At 40.2% G+C, this 21,057-nt stretch overlaps 1 protein-coding gene across 1 annotated transcript in view; it reads left to right on the forward strand.

The window, feature by feature from the left end:
- LGI1 (leucine rich glioma inactivated 1) overlaps nt 1–19,567 on the forward strand; it is a 39,185-nt gene extending 19,618 nt beyond the window's left edge. The window contains exons 5-8 of the mRNA XM_084903921.1: nt 10,625–10,696; nt 13,169–13,338; nt 13,615–13,779; nt 16,360–19,567. Of these exons, the coding sequence (XP_084760047.1) occupies nt 10,625–10,696; nt 13,169–13,338; nt 13,615–13,779; nt 16,360–17,195 (1,243 nt within the window). The 3' untranslated portion in view covers nt 17,196–19,567. The remainder of the gene's footprint in view (nt 1–10,624; nt 10,697–13,168; nt 13,339–13,614; nt 13,780–16,359) is intronic.
- Nucleotides 19,568–21,057: the final 1,490 nt, after the last annotated feature.

A 21,057-nucleotide genomic window follows, 5' to 3' on the forward strand; every position in this document is an offset into this window, starting at 1 on the left:
TGAGTTTGAGAAATCTTGATTAACATGAACCAAAAAAATTGTTTCTCCTGGCCTCCTGGCCTCCCTGCCCCTTTACAGACATACACACACACACACACACACACACACACACACACACACACACACTCTCACATACACACAGATGTAATCTTCAGAAAACTACAAAGGCAAAGGAAGAAAAGACACTAGAATTTATAAGTGACTACTATTATATTGGTCATAATGCTATTCATGAATTTTCATTTAATCTTCTCAACTGTCCTGCCAGAAAGGCACTATAATCCCCATTTTTATAAATGAGGGAACAGAGGCTTGGAGGGGATATATGACTAGTAAACGGAGTTGTTATGGAATTACAATAACCTTAACTTAATAGTTGAACCACAATGCCTGTTCATCCCTTTAACAACTATTTCTGAGTGCCCACTATCTGTGTCATTAATTCAGATAAAGATGCCTTAGAGGCCTAAGTGCCTACTCCCTCACAACACGTCATTCATAGCTCTGCTGTAGGCCCCAGGTGCAGCAGGGAACAAAGCAGATAACACTGCCTGCCCTTTGAGACTACATCCTAGTGTGTCCACCTGGTCATCATGCTACCTCTACCAGGCCCTGTCTCTACTGCTGTTTGGATTTGCATCAAGGAGGAACTGATGGCCACTGTATTTTATAAAATCATTGTACCTTCCTAGGCTTCTGTATATAGTTATTATGATAAAAACAGCATTTGCAATGCTGCTCTGCACAATGTGATGCAAAAATTGTTGTGACGGTGTGAACGTTATGCCAAACACTGTCAAACCTGGTCTTTCAGGCAAAAGTAAATAAAAGAAACAAATATATGGAAGGAGGACCTGAAGTTCATGACCTCCACTTAGAGATCTACTTGATTCACATAAATCCCATTCAACATAACCTCTGTCCTGTGTCCTCTCTAGGAACCCATGATATAAGCCTGGCCATGCCTCTTAGTTCACTCAAGTCTACCTAGCTCAGCTGGTAGGGAAGGAAGGAAAGAAGGAAAGGCTGGAGGGAGGCAGGAAGAGAGGGAGGGAAGGAGAGAGAGAGAGAGCAAGAAAAGAAGGAAGGGAGAGAAAGGAAGAAAAAGAGGTCGAGGAGGGGGAGGATAAAGGAGAGAGGGAATAAGAGGGAGGAAAGAAGGAAAGAAAAAAATCTGTAAACACAATAGGGAAGAACATCTATTTGTTTGGCTAGAGCCTATTATATCTATCAACAAAAATGGAAATTTAAAGTTGGCTCATAATGAGGCCTCTTCTGTAGAGGTATGAAGACCATAAGGAAGTGACATTAGTACAGCATGTACTTAATATTTAGAAATTGTTGAATTCAAGAGAACACCAAAGGCAGCTTTAAAAGAGAAAGGCATGTATCTTAAGGGTCAAACAGACAGTGAAAGGGAAATCTCACCTCTCTGGCCAGGTCCTGGAAATGGAAAATAGGTATTTATGGGAACAGGTTAAAACTGACTGAGTGAATATAGCCCTTAGATCTCTTGTCTCTTCATCTAACACTGGGGGTTGACTCATATGGCATTGCCAATATTAGACTGTTTTTGTCTATAAAAATGGCAATGCCATATGATTCATTCTAAATAGTCTCTAGGATGTGCCACACAAAGATGAAGGAGATCCAGTTCCAACCTGGAGGAGCTCAAACAAGAGGAATTGGACAAACAAATATGTTCTCTCTGGTGCCTTTGCCCCTGAGTTATTTATTTCTGCTCTTTTCTTATTCCCTCCTTTCTCCCCTCTCTCCTTCCTTCCTCTTTTCTTTATTTTCTTTTCTTCTTTTTTCCTTTCAAGGAGAGATGATGGGTAGAGAGGATTTGAAACCCAAATGTTCCTCTGACTGCTCAGTACACCAAGTTCATTTTCCATTAATTACCACTTATAAATAAATCTGACATTTGTTTGAGCCATTAACTTCCTTTTTTAAGATTTTAGGTTTCAGAGTGCACTTTTCTCCACCTAATATTAATTTTTCCCAAAGGCAGATATTAAAGCAGTGAGGAACTATCGCCTTGCCCTCTAACTTGCACATGCTGCAGGAAGAGTTTACAAAGCTTTTTCATATTCTTGACCTCATATAATTTCCTGATGGCCTTAAGAAAGAGACGGAACAGTAGCACTACCCCTGTTGACAAATAAGAGCATGAAGATGCACTCTGAGTTTAAGCTCCCACTGTAGTAAGCGGTAAAGCCAGAAGTTTTCCAAGGTCTTCACTGAGCCTCCCAGAGCCCTCTTCGCCATGTCCGAGGTAGCAGGACCAGAAAGCTCTTGAGCTAGTGGGATCCTTCCATGGGACATGATTTGAGGAGCAACCATGGCTATGGAAGAAAGATGAGATCCTGAAGACAGAGGCCCTATCCTTACTCTTAATTTTCAAAAGCAAATAGTTGGGATTACACATATATTTTAGATCCAAGTAGTTCCCATTCTAGCCTAAGATTAAAGCTGCTCTGAGGGACCTAGCTGAGCATTTATATAAGTTCAGTTAGCTCCTAAAAAAGCAATGAACTAAAAAAAAAAAAAAAGGTAATGAACTTATCTCACCTTCTTATACATGTCTCAATAGACTTATCTTCTAAAGAGACATTTATAGACAACTTAAAAATTACTCTATGAACCCCTGCCTCTCAAGCTAGCCCTTAAAAAAATGGAGAGTTCTTTATATTTAAGTCCTTACAAAGCAAGTCAAATCCTCTCTCAATTATTTTAGATACTGTCCTAATGTTATGTATGATTAACTTAAATGTTTGAATAGTTTATATATTTCAGTAAAGTTTGAATTTTTCTGATAACTGTGTATTACTTTTGAAATCAGGGAAAAAATAATTTAAAAATAGTTGATGGCTAATGATGACAAAATCTCTCAACATTAACTGGTTTCTGTTAATACCCATAAGCTTTTTAGTAATGATCCCCCAGGGCATCCCATAAGTGTCACCGCGGCTAGGGCTCAATGGAGGCAGGATATTCACATGCATTTGGGGAAAATTGTCATCAATCTAAACATGCTGTGAAGCACATCCTGGTTGCTTAGCACTGTGGGAGTACAAAGCCCATTAACAGAAGTCCCCAAACTAAGGTGCCTGTGTGTTCCCAGTCAGGCAGCATGTCTTCATTTCAGCCTTCACAAGGACATGCATGTAGAGGGGCAGTGAGGTGTCGTAGCTAAGAGGGTGGTCTGTGCCACCAGACTGCCTGGGTGCAAAGCCTGGAGTTACCCCTTACCAGCTGGAGGACATCAGAGGTCATTAGCTGCATTGTGCCTCACATTTCTTATGTGTGAAATGAGGGTGATAATAATCATCTGTAAGAACGGGAGCTGGGAAAATAATGTACTTAGGAGTACCTAGATCTTAAGGTTGTGATGAGAGTGAGTTAATTTTTGCAAAGTGCTTAGAGCAGAGCCTGGTATGCAGTAAACTCACTGCCTAACCTCTCTATGGGCCCTCGATCAGGATTCCAAATGCTGCCGTGTATTTATGCCCTTTAAACATCTTGTATGCAATTAAAATAGCTGCACTTGAAGCACCACAAATTCAGTGAGACACCAACTCAAACGAGGAGCTGCACTGGGGGGAGTCTGGGAGCACCCAGATGGCCGTGGGCGATGCTTTCTTAGCAGCAGAGCCCAGTGGGACTGAAACAAACGTGCTGTCTGAGCCAGTCCGGTCTGCTTCAGGGAGAAGAGTTTCCAGTAGTTTCCATAGTCATTATCAGGGGTTTTCTCCGGTTAACCATGAGAACACCGAAGTGGAGGAATGGTCATTATCTTTTCTGAGAAGGAAAGGATGCCATTGAGAATGTTTGAATATTCTCAGCTGGCTCAAAGCAGCTAGAGGTTTATTTGGGCAGTTTTCTGGACCTAGAGCAAGGTGCTTAATTGAAGACACACTTTAAAGACTTCCCCGTTGCTTTGGAATGATTACCAAGGTGAGGCTAAGAGGAGGGAGGGCACTTTTGGGTCCATGTGACATGAGGGTGGGTGACCATGGTTAAGTCACAGGGCTCTGCACTTTCTCCTTAGTTCAGTGGCTTGGTACAAGGGGCCTCTGCTCTTTTCTTTGTCTAGTTGGTGCCCTTCTTCTCCTCCTCTCCAACCTGCTCCATTCATTCATTTATTTCAAAGTATCTACTGAGGGTTTACTTTGTGCCAGGCACTGGGGAAGCAGTGGGAAGAGTCCTTCCAGTAACACTACAGAATCATCCTTAAAAAATTAACATTGATGAAATGTTTCTCAAACTTCTCATTGCTTTATCTTCACCCCTCTCCCAATCAGTCTTACTCATCCACCCCCTTCAGATATTCCAGTGCACTCCTACCCTCTATAAAAACTCATGTCCAGCCGAGATCAGTTTGGCTCAGTGGATAGAGCGTCGGTCTGTGGACTGAAAGGTCCCAGGTTCGATTCCGGTCAAGGGCATATACATTGGTTGCAGGCACATCCCCAGAGGAGGGTGTGCAGGAGGCAACTGGTCGATGTATCTCTTTCATTGATGTTTCTAGTTCTCTATCACTCTCCCTTCCTCTCTGTAAAAAAATCTATAAAATATATTTAAAACAAACAAACAAACAAACAAAAACACCTCATGGTCAAACTCTCTGACTCTTACCTCTGGAGCTTAAAGTATTAACTCTATCATTTTATTATTATTAAAATGAAGCCATATGCCTCCCACAGTGAAAAGTATAAAGATGTGATTTTAGAGCTAAAATAGAGCCAGGATACCATTCTATCAAGTGATCATTCCCTTTGTAGAAAGGGAAACAGCCAGAGCTCAAACCCAGATATGTGATTCTGGGGCCCATACTGTTTGCACCGTGCTCTCCTGCCGAGTCCTGGGAACCCTGAAGTCAGGCTGACAGGCAATGTGTCAGCTTGGGCAGTAGCCTGGTTTCCTTCCATCATACCATGTAGAAAGTCTTTTTTCTGTCAACTCTAGTAACTATACCTCTATGTCCTTGCCTCTCCCTCCCTCCCTCATTATTTTCAGTTTTCTTCCTCTTATTGCTGATAGTACTCGTATTCAGTTTTAATATCCAGCACTGACTTGACCCTTGCCCAGAAACAGACTTGCAGAGGAAGGAGCTCTCTCACACCAATCCAGGCTTCCACTAGAGGAGGCAGAAGAAGGTCTTAAGACTTGGGTACTAGTAGTCTGGCTCTCTGAACACACTTGTTTTCCACATTAATGCCCCCATGAGATGGGCTTTGTATTAATGATTAATGATTAAAACAAAATATGACAAAATCTCAACAGTGGTTGCCTCTGCCAGAATAATTATTGTTTTTCTTCTTTAAAATTTTTTTCTTGTACTTTCCAAATTTTATTGAAGTGAAGAAATAATAATAATAGCTGTTACATGTGTTTGTATGTAGGTATGTATATATGTGTACATGTGGTCTGTAAAAGATGGGACATTTAAAAATACAAGGCATAGAGTTCTTTCTACTTAAAAAGTCAGAAAGGTATCTCGTCCTCCTAAGTTGGGCATTTAGATATTAAATATTACTGGTTTTGACATCAACCACAATAAAAAAGATTGATTTTGTGGTCTTGACATCTGACATAAGGCATAAAAATTCAGCTGCAGAGCCCTAGCCAGTTTGGCTCATAGGATAGGCATCAACTTGCAGATTGAAGAGTCTTGATTCTGGTCAAGGGCATGTATCTCCATTGCAGACTCAACAACTGGCCCTCAGGTGGGGTGCCTGTGGAAGGCAAGCAATTGATGTATCTCTATCACATCAATGTTTCTCTCTCTCTTTCCCTCTCTCTCTTTCCCTCTCTCTCTCTCTCTCTCTCTCTCTCTCTCTCTCTCTCTCTCTCTCTGTGTGTGTGTGTGTGTGTGTGTCCCTCTTTTCTACTCTCTCTAAAAATCAATAGAAAATTATCCTTGAATGAAGATTGACAAAACAAAACAAAAAATTCACCTGCAGATACAAAATTTTTCTGGAAACCATTTCAAAGTATATGTATAAAAATATTTGTAGATACAGGTGTTCATTTTCACAATAAATGAAATAGGTTTTCTTAGCTCAGTTTTGCAGATGTCAACACAGAAACCCAGAAAGGTTAAATTAAGTTGTCTAAAGACATACTCCTAGAGTGATCAAGCTAAAATTTAATACCTTGTCTACTTGAGACCCAGCCACTACACTGCTCTAAATGATGCAATAAATAAATAAATAAAAGCTACAACCAGTTTTACAAAATATACAGAACATATTTCAACCAGAGCTTCCACTGAGGAAAAGGGAATAATATTAAATTGTTACTTTGTGAAAAAGGAGGCAAGTGGAGGGAAAGGGGAAACTGAGGAAATCTAATGAATTTGATTTTCCATTTTGCTTTCCAGTGGCAAAACTCAATGTAGAGATGGGATCTGACTAATCCAATAATGCTAACACCAACTCCCAAAATAACATTAATGCTAACCCCAGAAATGCTGTCTCAATATCTCCAGTTGTTGATATAACCAAACAGGCACTAGATCTCATTCTATTCCCTTTTTTTTTTTTTTTTTTTTTTTCTTTTTCTTTCTTTTTTTGCAGAAGTTAGCATCACAGGATTTACCTTTTTTTCTTCCTGGTAGCCCTGGCCCAGAGTCCTCAGTAGCTCTCCCTGCAGAGAATCTCTCTTAAGCCCCCACATGCCTTTGGTGGTTTTCTGGAGGCTCCAGACCCTCCTGAAGGCTGACTTTGAGCTGGCACAAGGAACCAACAGAAATGGTTCCAAGCCTGGCCTGATTGTAGTCCTAAATTCCCCAGATATGAGGGCCTTTAAGCCATGTGGGAATCCTTTTAAAGAAGGCGGCTTCAATTATATTAAGTGAAATAAGACAGTCAGAGAAAGATAAATATCACATGATCTCACTCATTTGTGAGTGGAATATAATGAGCAACATAAACTGATGAACAAAAACAGATCTAGAGACGGGGAAGCATAGATCAGACTGTCAAACCTCAGAGGGAAGGTAAGGGAGGGTGAGGGTAAGGGGGAGAGATCAATCAAAGGACTTGTATGCATACATATAAGCCTAACCAATGGACACAGACACTAGGGGGTGATGGCATGAGTGGGGAATGGGGGGACAAAGGAGGGATAAGGACATATATGTAATATTTTAATCAATAAAGGGGGGGGGGGAAAGAAGAAGAAGGCAGCTCCATCCTGAAAGAAGTTGCCATCTCAGGCCACCTAGGCACCCAAGTGCTGACTGTGATAGTAATTGCATTTCAGCCTAGAACTTTGGATCTTTATAAATTCAGTCAAATAATTGGTTTAGATTGACTGAGTCCTCACTGGACTGAACCATTACATATACAGAGGGGTCCTTTTAAAAATTCAATGTTACTCTTCGTTTCTTCTGAATTTAAAATAAAAATACATGCTCGATTATTTAAAGCCCTCACAATCCAGGCATCTAAATTGAAAAAGTTAAAGATTCCAGCTATGCCAAGATGTAAACTCCATCAAAAGTTTTTATATTTCCTTCCAGACCTTTTTTTATGCACCTATAGACATATACCCTCCCTCCCTCGTGGAATTATAGTCTACACAGCTATTCTCCAACTCCATTTTTCCCCAGTTAGGCATTGTTTCATGTCTAATCATAGACATCTATCTCATTTTTTAAAAATCTCCTGTAAAATATTTCATATTAAGCATGAACTATCATTTATTTATATGATCCCTTACTAATGGGCAAGTAGGTTGTTTCTAGTTTTTGCTACTATAGACAATGGTAGGTTAAATATCTTTTCTCAATTATGCAAAAGGTCTCCAATATTTCCAATTTCTTTTTCCTTGGGAATTGGTAAAAAAAAAAATCCTAACTGACCACAGCAAATATTTGTGCAGTGGCATTTCACATTTCCTTTCTTAACTTTCAAGCTCTGATGATCCCCTTCTGTGTGTCCTATGCACCCTTCACCACCTACCTATCAACCTGAGCCAGAGGTTGCTTTATATCAGTACCTTGTTATATCTTTTGCAGAGTAATTCCCAGGCTCTGTCAGCATTCTTTCCCTAAGATTTTCTCTGCCCAAGTCCTGCTGCCTGCTTTCTCCTTTTCCAAATGTAACCCAATGTCCCTGAGGCCTCCAAGAAACACAGGGTAGCTATGTTTCTTGGGCATCCAAAAGTCTCTCTCTCATTTCTGAGCCTTACTTACTCTTATTTCTGCTTCTTTTGTGAGTTCAGGCAGCCTTCTCATGCCTACTTCTTACCAAACCTAGTCATGAAGCTCCATCCTATCTCCTTGAGGAGTCAGTGTTCAATTGAATTCTGGTGGTGGGACAGGGGAAGAGTCTGACTGAGGGCAGTAAATCCATCCACCATTCTTCCCTCTGGCACCCCTCATACTGCACTGCCTCCCTCACCCTTTGGTTCCTTTGACGAGAGCCTCCCTGTCACAAGATGTCCTCAAGAAACATAATGTCTCATTTTACAGTCCGTCAGGTTAGCCTGCCTCATCAGCCCATCTCCCAGATCTGTTAGATTATAAGTCCATCTTGTCATGAAAAAGTACCACCTCTCTATTCCAGAAGCCCCAGAGCTCTAAGTCTGTCTCTGACCAACTCAGCAGCTGCTTCTGCAGTCAGCCTTCATCTGGGGCACGTGAGGCCTAGAGCTCTACTCCTTCGTGCAGGAAGTAAAACTGCTAGATTCCTCCATTGTGTAAAAGAACCACTTGGGCAGGGATGCAAACAAAGTGCTTCTTCCTATGCAGCTCTAGTGGCGGCAGTAATTCAGGACTTGCTGTTTCATGCCCACTGTCCCCTGACCCAGCCTCCTCCAAACTTCTGCCCTGATGCCAATGACAGTGTTCTGGTTTCTGGGGGAGGTATGTCCACCAAGGAGAAGTTAGCATGAGAACTTTAAGGCACATGGCGCCAGAAAATAAATTGAGACACATAACTTGGGAGTGACTCTGAACTGGTCTAAATCTCTTCATTCAACCACCAGGCAGTAAGGTGAGTTATGGAAACATTCTCTTGAATAGTCTTTTTTAGCATTTTATTATTACTACGCAGCAGTTCATTCTCAAAGCTGTGTCTTGGGCAATGAACAAGCAGAAGTCTTTTTCCTTTTTCCCCCCATTCCTTCCTCCAAGTTGCCCTTTGAAAGTAGTCAGAAAGCCAGATACTATCCTGAGTTATCTCATTTACTACTTCTAACAATCTTATAACATGAGTATCATTCATCCACTTAAAAATGAAAAAAAAAAAAAAAATCTGAGTCTCAGAGAAGATGCATAATTAAAATCACACAACCAGTAAATAGTGGACCCAGAATTCAAACCAAGCTCAGAATAACCCCACATCCGTGTCCTTCTTCACAAAATAGACTGTTGATGAGGCGGGAACATTCTGACTCAGTTCTCATTCTTAGGTGCCAAGGTTCACTGAAAAAGGTTTTCCAATCTAGTTGTAATTTCCAAAACTCAGAAAAGCAACATAATTAACTTAAAAATAGGTTTTAAAAGTCAATGTTTACACTGGGAAATCTCATATTAATTAGTTAGGAGGTGGAAGACAGGAGACTTTTAAAAGCGTTTTAAAGGGAATTTCCATTTTCAAGGGTTTTGGAGGCTGACACCATATGCTTTTTTTGTTTTACTTTTTGATTTTTATTGTGAAAAAAAAGGCCACTTCTAAGAAAAGATTACAAAACGTGAATATGTACAATGCTGGTAAAAAATAGAAAGTTACCAGTAACTAGAACCCTTCCCCATCAGACAGCATCTGCTCTTTGGTTGTCCACATTTCTGCAATATAGACACATTTTTTTTCCTTGATGCTGTCAAGACTCTTTGACTTTGATTAAAATCATTCTAATGATTCATAAAAGAACAAATAGAAGGAGAAAGAGAAAACAATTCCTGTGGTAATGGGGCAAGAACTAGAAGAAAGGAAAAGAAGCAGACGATTGAAGAGGATAGATGGCTGGCTGGATAGATGGATGGATGGGTATTTGTGAGAAAGCTGTTTTCTGGGGGAAGAGGTATGAATGGAACTAAAAGGGAAACAATGTAAAACAAACAAACAAAAAAAAAAAAAACAGGTGTGTGCTTTGGAAAGAAAAAAAAAGATGTGCTGGTGAAGGGACAGAGGCCCCAAACTCTGAGCTGTTGGCTCTATCAACTGGAGGCTTAAGCTGTTCTTTGGAACAAGTGAGGAGGAGGGAGGGGAGAGAAGGGGCAGCGTGAGGGGGAAGGGCATTTGGGGAGAGACCCTGTCACCCATCTAGTCATCTTTTGGGAGACATCCCCTTAGACAATATCTGAGAGTGTGAATCTCTTATCTCTTCTAAACAGAAAGATCAGTTCCCAGGCATCATTTTGTTACTGGTGTTAGGGGGTGGGGAGGGCATGATAAACATGATACATGAAGTACCATTGAGTGAGTGTTGAAGCAAGGAGGCAAGGACTGAAAATACAACCGTAGCAACCTGACTAGTATCTTAGCAGAAGAAGTAATTTAGTATAGTCTGGGAAGAACAAAAAGGACTCATAACAAAGCTTTGTCATCAAATACATTTATTTAGTTTATGACTCCAGTTTACTTCACTCTTTTTTCTTTTCCCCCAGGAGCCTTGCAAACAACAATCTCCAGACGCTCCCAAAAGATATTTTCAAAGGCCTGGATTCTTTAACAAATGTGTAAGAGGACCTGAATGATTAATTAATTTGTAATAGTTAACAAAGAAACCTGGTATTGATTATTAGAATTTTTAATTGGCTTTAAAATTAAATTAGAATTTTAGAATTTAAGTTGACTTGAATTTTAAATTTACTTGCACTGTTTTTCTTCTATAGTATTTACCACTAGACATTCTGAAAATATAGTGCCCAGACATTCCTTTGACAAAGTGTGTGTCTGTGTGGGAGGGAGTGATGATAAAGAAGTTTAAGGAATGGGACCAGGAGGCCCAGATAGAAATCTCAAGATTCGTTTTTTCCCCAAGAGGTCCAGGAAATGGGGCTACAAAGGAAAAACATAAAGGAATCTGGGGAACAGATGAAAGGTTACACCCATGGGTTGGTCAGTCAACAGAGAAATGGAGCAGGAAATGGGGGAAGGGAGGAAAGTTTGCCTTTTCTCTCATTAGACTGAACAACAACTCTAGGCTTAATCCCCAGGAATTTGGCTTAAGCCCCAGGAAGGGAATGAACTTAATTATTTTTGACCCCTTTTCAAACAAAAGAGCTTTCAAACTTTGACTTTTAAGCCTCAGAGTGAAAGATCTTTGTAAGGAATTTGTATATTTTGCTATAAGCAAACAAGTAATATATGCCTGAAGCTCTCAAAAGCAATTTAGCTTCATTAAGTGCCTTCCAGAACATTTGAAAGGTATTTAAATTCCATAAGTTAGAATTCAGGAACAAATGAAAGGACATAAGAAAACAAAAGATTTCTTATTATTCAGGTACTTTGCTATAAACTATTCAGAACAACTTTTCTCCAATAACAAAAAATCTGAGTCAAGTGTTTTCTCCTAAGCCTAGTATTTAAGTTCAAATCAGTAAACTACTGAAAAACTTTCTTTGTTCCTTGTAGTATTCCCCCAGCCCCTCCTTCATGCCTATTAGCCCAATTCCTGGTTTATTTCCAAGAGAGTGCAGGGATCAGGACATTTCCAAGAAAGTCTCTAACAGACCACAGTTATCTGCTCTGGTTAACAATAGCCCAGAAAAATTGACACTTATTATTCCGGGTCAGAATATTCTCGGGAGATTAGGTCAGTTCTGGCAATGTTTTAGAAGTTAGATGACACCTCATGGCAGACTTGAGGATACAGCTTATTTGGGACCCTTTGTCTTATCTTTATGTCAGCCTATTCCTCACACTAACAAAAAATAAAAGAAAGCCACTTGAAATTGTCTCAGTCTCTCCAGGGAATCCCATAATGGGTTTGGCGTCTGGGCCTACTTTGATATGCCCAAATCAAGAATTATCTAAGAAGTACAGGATTATGCCAACTTGACTTTTAGTGAATTTCTTGGTTTTCTTGACTATGTCTCCTGGGAAAAAAAATTTACAGCTTCTACATTTCAAAAGTTTTTTATGTGCTGTGTGAAGCGTAGGCAATAGTTACTGTACAAATTCTGTGCAATGAAGAAGGGTTTTAGGAAGGAAATGAACAACAGCAGTGCAAACAAATAGAAGTTGGTAAGATGGAATCATATGTGGAAATTTAAACTATCTAGATGTGTGGTTTATTATGAACATGAGCTATTGCATGTCTGCGTTAACTCTGCTTGTCAAAGTCATTTCCTATTAAAATTGAATTTGTAGACCATGAAATAAGGTCAGGATTAATTATGTCTCTGAGGAAGAAGAAAAGCAAATAACACACTCCATTTAATTAAATATGATACAATAATCACTACATACTTTCCTCTAGACCTGCGCTATCCAGTATAGTAGCCACACATGTGGTCACTGAGCACTTGAAGTGTGACTGAGGAACTGACTTGTAAATTTTACTTAATTTTTAAAAATTTAAATTTAAAAATTGATTCTCGGTTCAATTATTGGAAAACTTTTAAGTCTCTGTGCAACAACTTGCATGTGTGAATCTATTTTTTTTAACTGGAAATTTTATTAAATCTTAAGAGCACATCAGGTATTTCTGATGAAAATTTAGCATCCAAAATGAGATATGTTATAAAATGAGTATAAAATATACATTAAACTTAAAAGACTTAATATAAAAAAGAATGTAAAATATTTTATTAATAATTTTTATAATGACTGCATATCAAAATAATATTTTGTATATATTGGGCTAAATAACATATAATATTAAAATTAATTTCACCTGTCTTTGTACTTTTTTAATGTGCCTATAGAAAATTTTAAATTACAATACATATGTCATTCACATTATATTTTTATGGACAGCACAGCTCTAGACCCAGCTACCTTTGAACCTAAGAGCGAGTAAGTTAGGAGGTCCCTTTGACTGGGGTGGCCTGTGAGGGTACACTGTGGTAACTGAGCTCAGAGAGAATTAGTCAGGTTCAAGGTGGATTCTGGGGCATTCTGGCACATGCTAATGGCTGAAATAGAAGTCATACTGTGAAGGTAGGATTCACAGAGAGCAAAAGCAGCTGAAGTTTGTCTTTCAGGGACCTCAGAGGGAATTCATTTAATTGTGACTGTAAACTGAAGTGGCTGGTGGAATGGCTAGGCCACACCAATGCAACTGTCGAAGACATCTACTGTGAAAGCCCTCCAGAATACAAGAAGCGTAAAATCAATAGTCTCTCCTCCAAGGATTTTGATTGTATCATTACAGGTAATGTATTCTAAGTTTTTCCACTGCATAAAATTAAAAGAAGGGCTATACTTTTTGCATGTGCAGGAACTGATATTTTTATATCTCAAAAACCAACTAAGCAATTTAATTTTTAAAATATTATGAATCCTTAAAACATCATGCATTTAAAAGCAAAGTAAAATTGTCATTTTACTACTTTTCTAAAATAAATGCATTTGTTATGGACATCTGAGATCTAGCCAAGGAGCTAGACTTTAGCACACAGTTACTCATTGTCACTTCCTATTTTTGCAGAATTTGCAAAGTCTCAAGAGCTGCCTTATCAATCATTGTCCATAGACACTTTTTCTTATATGAACGATGAGTATGTAGTCATTGCTCAGCCTTTTAATGGAAAATGCATTTTCCTTGAGTGGGACCATGTAGAAAAGACCTTCCGGAATTATGACAATATTACAGGTATGAGAAGCCTAATCATATTTTGAGTGGAAAGTTAAGCTGCTTGGATCAAGGGCAACAGGAAAAGATGAGCGATATTGTGCAGGCTTTGAGACATTTGAATCCCAACTCTGCCATTTACTGAGTGATCTGAAATTGTTCCCTAAACTTTAATTTCCTCACTTGTAAATCTGAAATAATAATACTTAACTCACAAGGTTGTCAAAAATAATGCAAGCATATACTCAAGAAACATACCATAGTAACTAGCTTAGTAAATATGCAACAAAAGGTGGGTAATTTTTCCTCAAAGAGAAAGCATTAGACTAAGAATCATGAGTTCTAATGCAGGTTCTGCCACAAACTGGGGAAGCCGCTCACTCTCACTGGGCCCTCTTTTTTCTTAACTTTAAAATAAGAAGGTTATTTTAGATCATTGAGTCTCAAACTTTGTTACACAAACATAACTTCTGTAAAATATTAGTGTATGCCTGTGACAAAAAGGGTTTTGTGGTCATATACATCTATGAACCTATCTCCCTCTTGGAGATACAGAATAATACACATTGGAGGCTCTGAGAAGTCCTAACAGTGAAAAAATAAGCCTCTTTCCAGATTTTTTTTGCATTTAATTTGACCATGGAAACCAATTTTCTTTTTTTTTGCCATGCAAACTTATACTCAGGTGATCTCTTAGGTTCCTTTCTCATTTCAAAAACTTGAAATTTTTTAAGTAATAAATTAAAACATGGGACACCCTGTGAAATATTTACATCAGCTTTAGTTTCTAATACCTTTAAATCTGATCCTAAAAGCTCCTAGACAAAACGGAGAGGGTCATAATTAGATTTTGTTGGTGGTCATCGGCCCCATTATTCAAAGGACCAATACAGGTCTGAGCTTGCTTGAGACAGAGGTACCCAGATGAAGGAATCCCCTCCTAACTGATACCCTTTTAGAATCCTCCTTCTTTCTCAAGAAGAAAGGCTATGCTTCCCTTTCTCACTAAGCCGTCCTTGTTTTCCAGTGGATTACATTAGGTATTTGTGTAATCCAAACCAGTTTTTTTTACCTATTTATATTCCATCAATTGCTTTGTTGTTGTTGTTAATCCTCATCCAAGGATATTTTTTCCATTGATTTTTAGAGAGAGTGGAAGGGAAGGGGAAAGACAGAGGGAGACAAACATCGATATGAGACACATAAATTGTTGCCTCCCACACATGCCCTGATGAGACTGGGGATGGAGCCTGCATCGGAGGTTCATGGACTTGACTAGAATCTAACTCCAGATTCTTCAGTTGATGGGCCGATGCTCTAACCACTGAGTAAAACTGACTAGGGCTTGAATGAATCTTTAGATGAGCACTTGAGAGAGAAATGAATCATGTACTTGCAACTTCAAAATGCATCCTCTAGTATAAAATGACAGGCAGACGTCATGTACATGGTCAGCATCTCGTCCATCACCCCCAGACAGACATTGCTAATCTACTATGGTGCTCTTTCTTGCAGAGTGCAGCAGTGGCCACAGAATCCTTCTCAACACAGTTCTCCAGGCAGTTGCTCTTATCATCATCAGTCAGTCATTGTGGGTACATAGTTAAAATCTAGTGACCAGTCCTGATCTATTTTCAACTGTCTCTGTACAAAAGAGAAAACTAAATCCCACAGAAGTTAAGTAACTTTTCCAAGGTCACACACTCAGTTGAGTCCTGAAAAGAGTCACAAATAGAGTAATTTTGACTCTGGATGGAATCAATTAGTAGAAAGAGTTGATGCAGAATTTATTGCCTCAGTGCCCCCCTAGGCTGCAGGCAGAAAAGACCAGGGGCCTAGATTTGCCACGCTTCTCTTTGGATTACCTAGAACCAAGCTCCCTCGAGGAGTTCAGAATATATTAATAAATATTAAACTCTCACCAAAAAGATACTGAGTTAGGCCACTGACAGACCTCGTGTTGTTCTCTAATATTCCCAGTGTAACATTCATAAGCATCATTTCCCTCTTCCTTCTCATCTGCCATCAGTGACATGAAGATGCAGAAAAATGCCACGTGGCATCACTTTCCTTTTTCAGGGGAAAGGTTATTCAAGAAGTAATTTGCACTTAGAAGAAACCAATTACAAAGCTATGGGCTTCACAAACCACCACTCAAACCTCCTAGAACCTTGTGGGATCTAAGCCCAAGATGGAAACCCTGGAACACCTACCTGCCCACCCCATAGCGATGCTGGTACACCTGAGTTTGAATCCCAACTCTGCCTACTCCTAGCAGCATTGAACCTCTCTGAGCTTCAGCCTGCTCATCAACAAAAGGGAAGATAGTAATATTCATTATTTAACCTTTTGGAAAATTTTAATGAGATGATTTGGCAAAGCAATAGTCGGTGCTCAATAAATGGCTGTTTTCACTACAAAGATTAACTCATGATGTATTAGGGAGAGCAATGCTTTCTTTCTGCAAGAAATGAGAGAAGGAAACTCAGGCTATAGCCATGTATCCTAAATATCTAGTGCAGATTAGATGTAACATGACAATGTCTGCATGCTCCAAAAGAGGATGACCATCCAGCTAATCTCTCATTTGTCTTTTCCCAGGCACGTCCACTGTAGTATGCAAGCCTATAGTCATTGAAACTCAGCTCTATGTTATTGTGGCCCAGCTGTTTGGCGGCTCTCACATCTATAAGCGAGACGGTTTTGCGAATAAATTCATAAAAATCCAGGACATTGAAATTCTCAAAATCCGAAAACCCAATGATATTGAAACATTCAAGATTGAAAACAACTGGTACTTTGTTGTTGCTGACAGCTCAAAAGCTGGTTTTACTACCATTTACAAATGGAATGGAAATGGATTCTACTCCCATCAATCCTTACATGCGTGGTACAGGGACACTGATGTGGAATACCTAGAAATAGCCAGAACACCTCAGGCGCTCAGAACGCCTCATTTAATCCTGTCCAGTAGTTCCCAGCGTCCAGTAATTTATCAGTGGAACAAAGCAACACAATTATTCATTAACCAAACTGACATCCCTAACATGGAGGACGTGTATGCTGTAAAGCACTTCGCAGTGAAAGGTGATGTGTACATTTGCTTGACAAGATTCATTGGTGATTCCAAAGTAATGAAATGGGGAGGCTCCTCATTTCAGGATATCCAGAGGATGCCATCACGAGGATCTATGGTGTTCCAGCCTCTTCAGATAAATAACTATCAATATGCAATTCTTGGAAGTGATTATTCTTTTACTCAAGTGTATAACTGGGATGCAGAGAAAGCCAAATTTGTGAAATTCCAGGAATTAAATGTTCAGGCACCAAGATCATTCACATATGTGTCCATTAATAAACGCAATTTTCTTTTTGCTTCCAGTTTTAAAGGAAATACACAGATTTACAAACATGTTATAGTTGACTTAAGCGCATGACACACTAGTTCTGTGGCTGCCATCAGAAACTTTCTACAGTACATGGTCCGGATGAACTCAATGCATGATAACTCTTCTTATCCCACTTGCAAATGAATGCCTTTCAAACATTGAGACTGCTAGAACCAAGCACTACCAGTATCCCCATCTTTAACTGTCCAGTCCGGTGGTGTGGGAAGTTACCTTTTATAAGAGAAAATTGAATTGTATAACTGTTCTTTGCAGTGAAGATGAGTAAATAAGCATTTAATGGTATCTGTTACTCCAAAAAGAAATATTAATATGTACTTTTCCATTTATTTATTCATGTGTTCAGAAACAACTGCCAAATAAAATGTTTACATTTTCTTTCATATCCCAAGGTAATTACTTAAGGGAGTTTAGTTTTTTTTTTTGGTGATGGTGTATTTAGGAAATAGTTTTATTTGAATTAACTATTTGAATTAAGAGTTTATGTATGTTGTGACTGAGTGAAGGTGAAACATTGATATTGATTACCATAATTTATGAAAAGGTTCATCCGTTGATTTTGAACATTGAAAGGTGTTCCCAAAAGTCATGGTTTTTAGGAACACTTTGAGGTAAAGTGGTGACAAATTAAAAGAAGGATAGAGAAATTTGCTTATTACAAGAAGACTAATTTGAAATAAAAACTGTAAGACCCAACCTTTCCTATTCAATAGCTGCAGCTACAGCAATCATTCAAACAACTTAAAGGATAAGTTATAGCCAAGATTTGGAATTTTCAAAACCTTCTTTAGGGATTTTCTAACTGTCTGACTCTAGAATCATCTGACAGCTGATTGAGATTGTAACCTTAAGCACTGGCCTCAAATACACTTGGAATGAAGGCCTCTTGATCTGACCAAGGACTTCTAGGCCAAGTTTGATGTTATTGACATGCTGCGGAGTGCACAGGAGAATCATTTTTGATTTTCTAAAACCCTGCTCCTGGATCACAAGGGTCTGTAGCAAGTAACACAATGCCTGTGCACTCTGTGGGCTCTCGGAGGTGCACATGTGTCTACTGTTAGAATAATACACTTTATGAGGCCCTTTGATCTTACCAGTCAGTATGTATTGAGTACCTAATAAGAATAAGGTATCATTCCTGTGGTGTTGGGGGGAGAACTGAGAGAGGGTAAGGCACCATTCTTGCCCTCTGAGTCCTTAGAAGGCTCATTGGCGGGTTAGGACACAGCAGAGCAAGCAGTAAGTGGCAGGTATCATCTGAACATCCAATTGTAAGTTTCAGGAGAGCATCAGAGATGTCTTCCTGAAAGAAGTGGTCCTTGTTTGAACTTAAGGGAAGATAGGAGTTTAAATGGGGATCACAACAGAGAAAGTATTCCTGGCACTTGGTTCTGCATGCTGCCTTTATGGAAGGGAACAGAGCTTCCTCCAGCTTCCCCAGAGTCTTTGACCAAATGATTGTGGGAAGGTGTGGGTAAGGGGACAGCAACACCTCTGCCAGCACTCACCTGGAAAATTTGAGGAATCAAAGGTACACACCTCATTATAGAGTCTTCCAGAAGCAACACCTTAGGAAGTTATGCACAGGAACCCGACTCCTTTATAACATGGCGAAGATATTAACTCTGATATCAGGGTTAGGGGGGAGGAGGATAAGGCTTAACCACTCCTGATCCTGCACATAGGGGGAACTGGCCTTTGACTGCATTCCTTTTCTCAGTTCCTATTTTCTGTAAGCAGCCTATATGCTGTTGGAGAACACCTGCTTTGTAGAGACAGGGATCAAGTCCAACCTTGCCATGTACTGGCTTTGTCCACAGATGAGTCACTTTCACCTCTCTGAGCCTCGGTTTCTTCATCTGTAAAGGGACAATAATGCCTACTCCAAGGACATGGAAGAATTAAGGAGCACATGGCAGATGGAACTTTTCAAACATGGCCTAACTGTATCTCCCATCCCACATGTGCTATGAGAACCTGGTCCGCATCCCACCAAGGAGTGGTTCCTAATTCCTCTGTTCTTAATTCTGGACGGGCAGCCAATAGAATGCTGAGGAAATTACGCAGTTTGACTTTGGAGGCTGGGTTACAAAACGATGATGCTTTTGCCTTGTGAACCTGAACTGCCACGGCAAGAGTCCTACCAGCTTGAAGCCACCATTCTGTGAGGAAGCCCAGGGTTTGGTCGGCAACCTCAGTTGAGATCTCAGCATCAACCACTGTCATCTGAGTGATGGCTCCAGGGGATTCCATCTCCCAGCTGTCAAGCCACCACCAGCCATCAAATCTTCCCAACTGAAGCCCTGGATGTTACAGAGCAGAGTCAAGCCATCCCCACAATCACCTACCCAAATTCCCGACCCATAGAATCTATCACATAATAAAATGGTTGTTTTAAACAGCTAAGTTTGGGGTGCTTTGTCACACTGGAGTAGTACTGGGAATAGCACTTGAAGTGCTTAACCCACAATTGGCTAATGGTCCCACACCCACAGTGTATGAGTTTGGGTCACACTCTTCCTTTATGTCTTAATGTAATTCACTGTCATTTCATTTTTAAATGCTCTCTTCTGTTTTCAATATGTTATCGTGTTCTTACTCTGTGCCGGGCACTGTGCTGAGTTGAGGGATGCAGACATTAAAGACTTGCTCTGCTTGTTTTCTTAGGAGCACTGACTATCAAGTTGGCCAACAACTCTCTAATTTACCTCAAATCTGAGACCTAGAGATGTGAAGCAAGGTTATTTTAGATTAATACCTTTAAATTAGTTATTTTTAAACTAAAGGGGTGAAGTAGGCTACCATCTGGGTCTCCTGACATGTGGTCCAATCCTTGGTCCATAACATGGCGCTACCTTTCAAAACCGCCCCCTTCATTTCAAACCTGAGATGTGGATGGGGAGGGGTGAGGAAGCTGACAGAGAAAATAAATGTTAAAATGACTGAGGAGAAGGACAGATGATAGGGTCCACTTTTGCAGGAATTGACCAGTCTTTCCTATGAGCTGCCCTTTCTTTCTGTGTCCCTCATCTACCCATCTACTGTACCACTCTCCAGCCACAGATGATTGGGCCTGGAATGAACTCCTGTCCATGTGTTCAACCCAGAAGCTAGGCTGGGCTGGGCTGGGCTGGGCTCAGCCTGAGCCAGTCGAGTTATCCCTCCTAGATATTTGACATTGGGGCAGCAGAAGCTATGTCTTTAGCCAGAGGCACCAGATTTGAAGGTGATGATATTATATCAGGTTCCCTCCAAGCAGCAGGATTGACTGAGTGAGTGCTTTTTCTACACCTGAAAGATGTGAGCGGGGCACAGGGCAGGGAAAGATGCTATGTGAAGAAGCCATTTCAAAGTCTGGCTTCAGTCCGACCCCATGGGGAACTCTATAGCATGAATTGTACCGCAGAGCATATCCTGCCTCGAGGCAAGGAGGGTGGACTTTTATAGCCTCTGATCTGATAGATAATGTCCAAAAAGTGTGGGCATAATCTCTCAGGAATCTCCAGCAGAGAAGGTTGGCTAAGGGCAATGCTCTACAGAAGGGTACAGCTGTGAGCTGTTAAGTAGCACCCAGGTCTGCTGCAGGATGGTCACATCAGCCTACTAAAGGCCATGCGGGTGGGATACCAATAGCATAAGCCACAGTGACACTGCCTGGGGAGCTGAAGACACCATTTTGGAGCAGCCATGATGGTCCATGTACCAGAGGAGCAGAGAAGGTTGGTCTCAAAAGTGAGAAGGGAATGAAGTAGAAGCTCAGAAAGAAGCAAGAGTGAGAAACTACATAGTCTGAGGGATGGAGAGAGGAAAAGGGGGTAAGAAAAGGGAGAGGGAGAGAGGGAAAATGGGAGTAGAAAAAGGAAGTGGGGGAGTGAGTGGAGGAAGTTTG

The sequence above is a fragment of the Pipistrellus hanaki genome (assembly GCF_964339955.1).
Source record: "Pipistrellus hanaki genome assembly, chromosome: 14".
NCBI classification, from domain to species: Eukaryota; Metazoa; Chordata; class Mammalia; order Chiroptera; family Vespertilionidae; genus Pipistrellus; species Pipistrellus hanaki.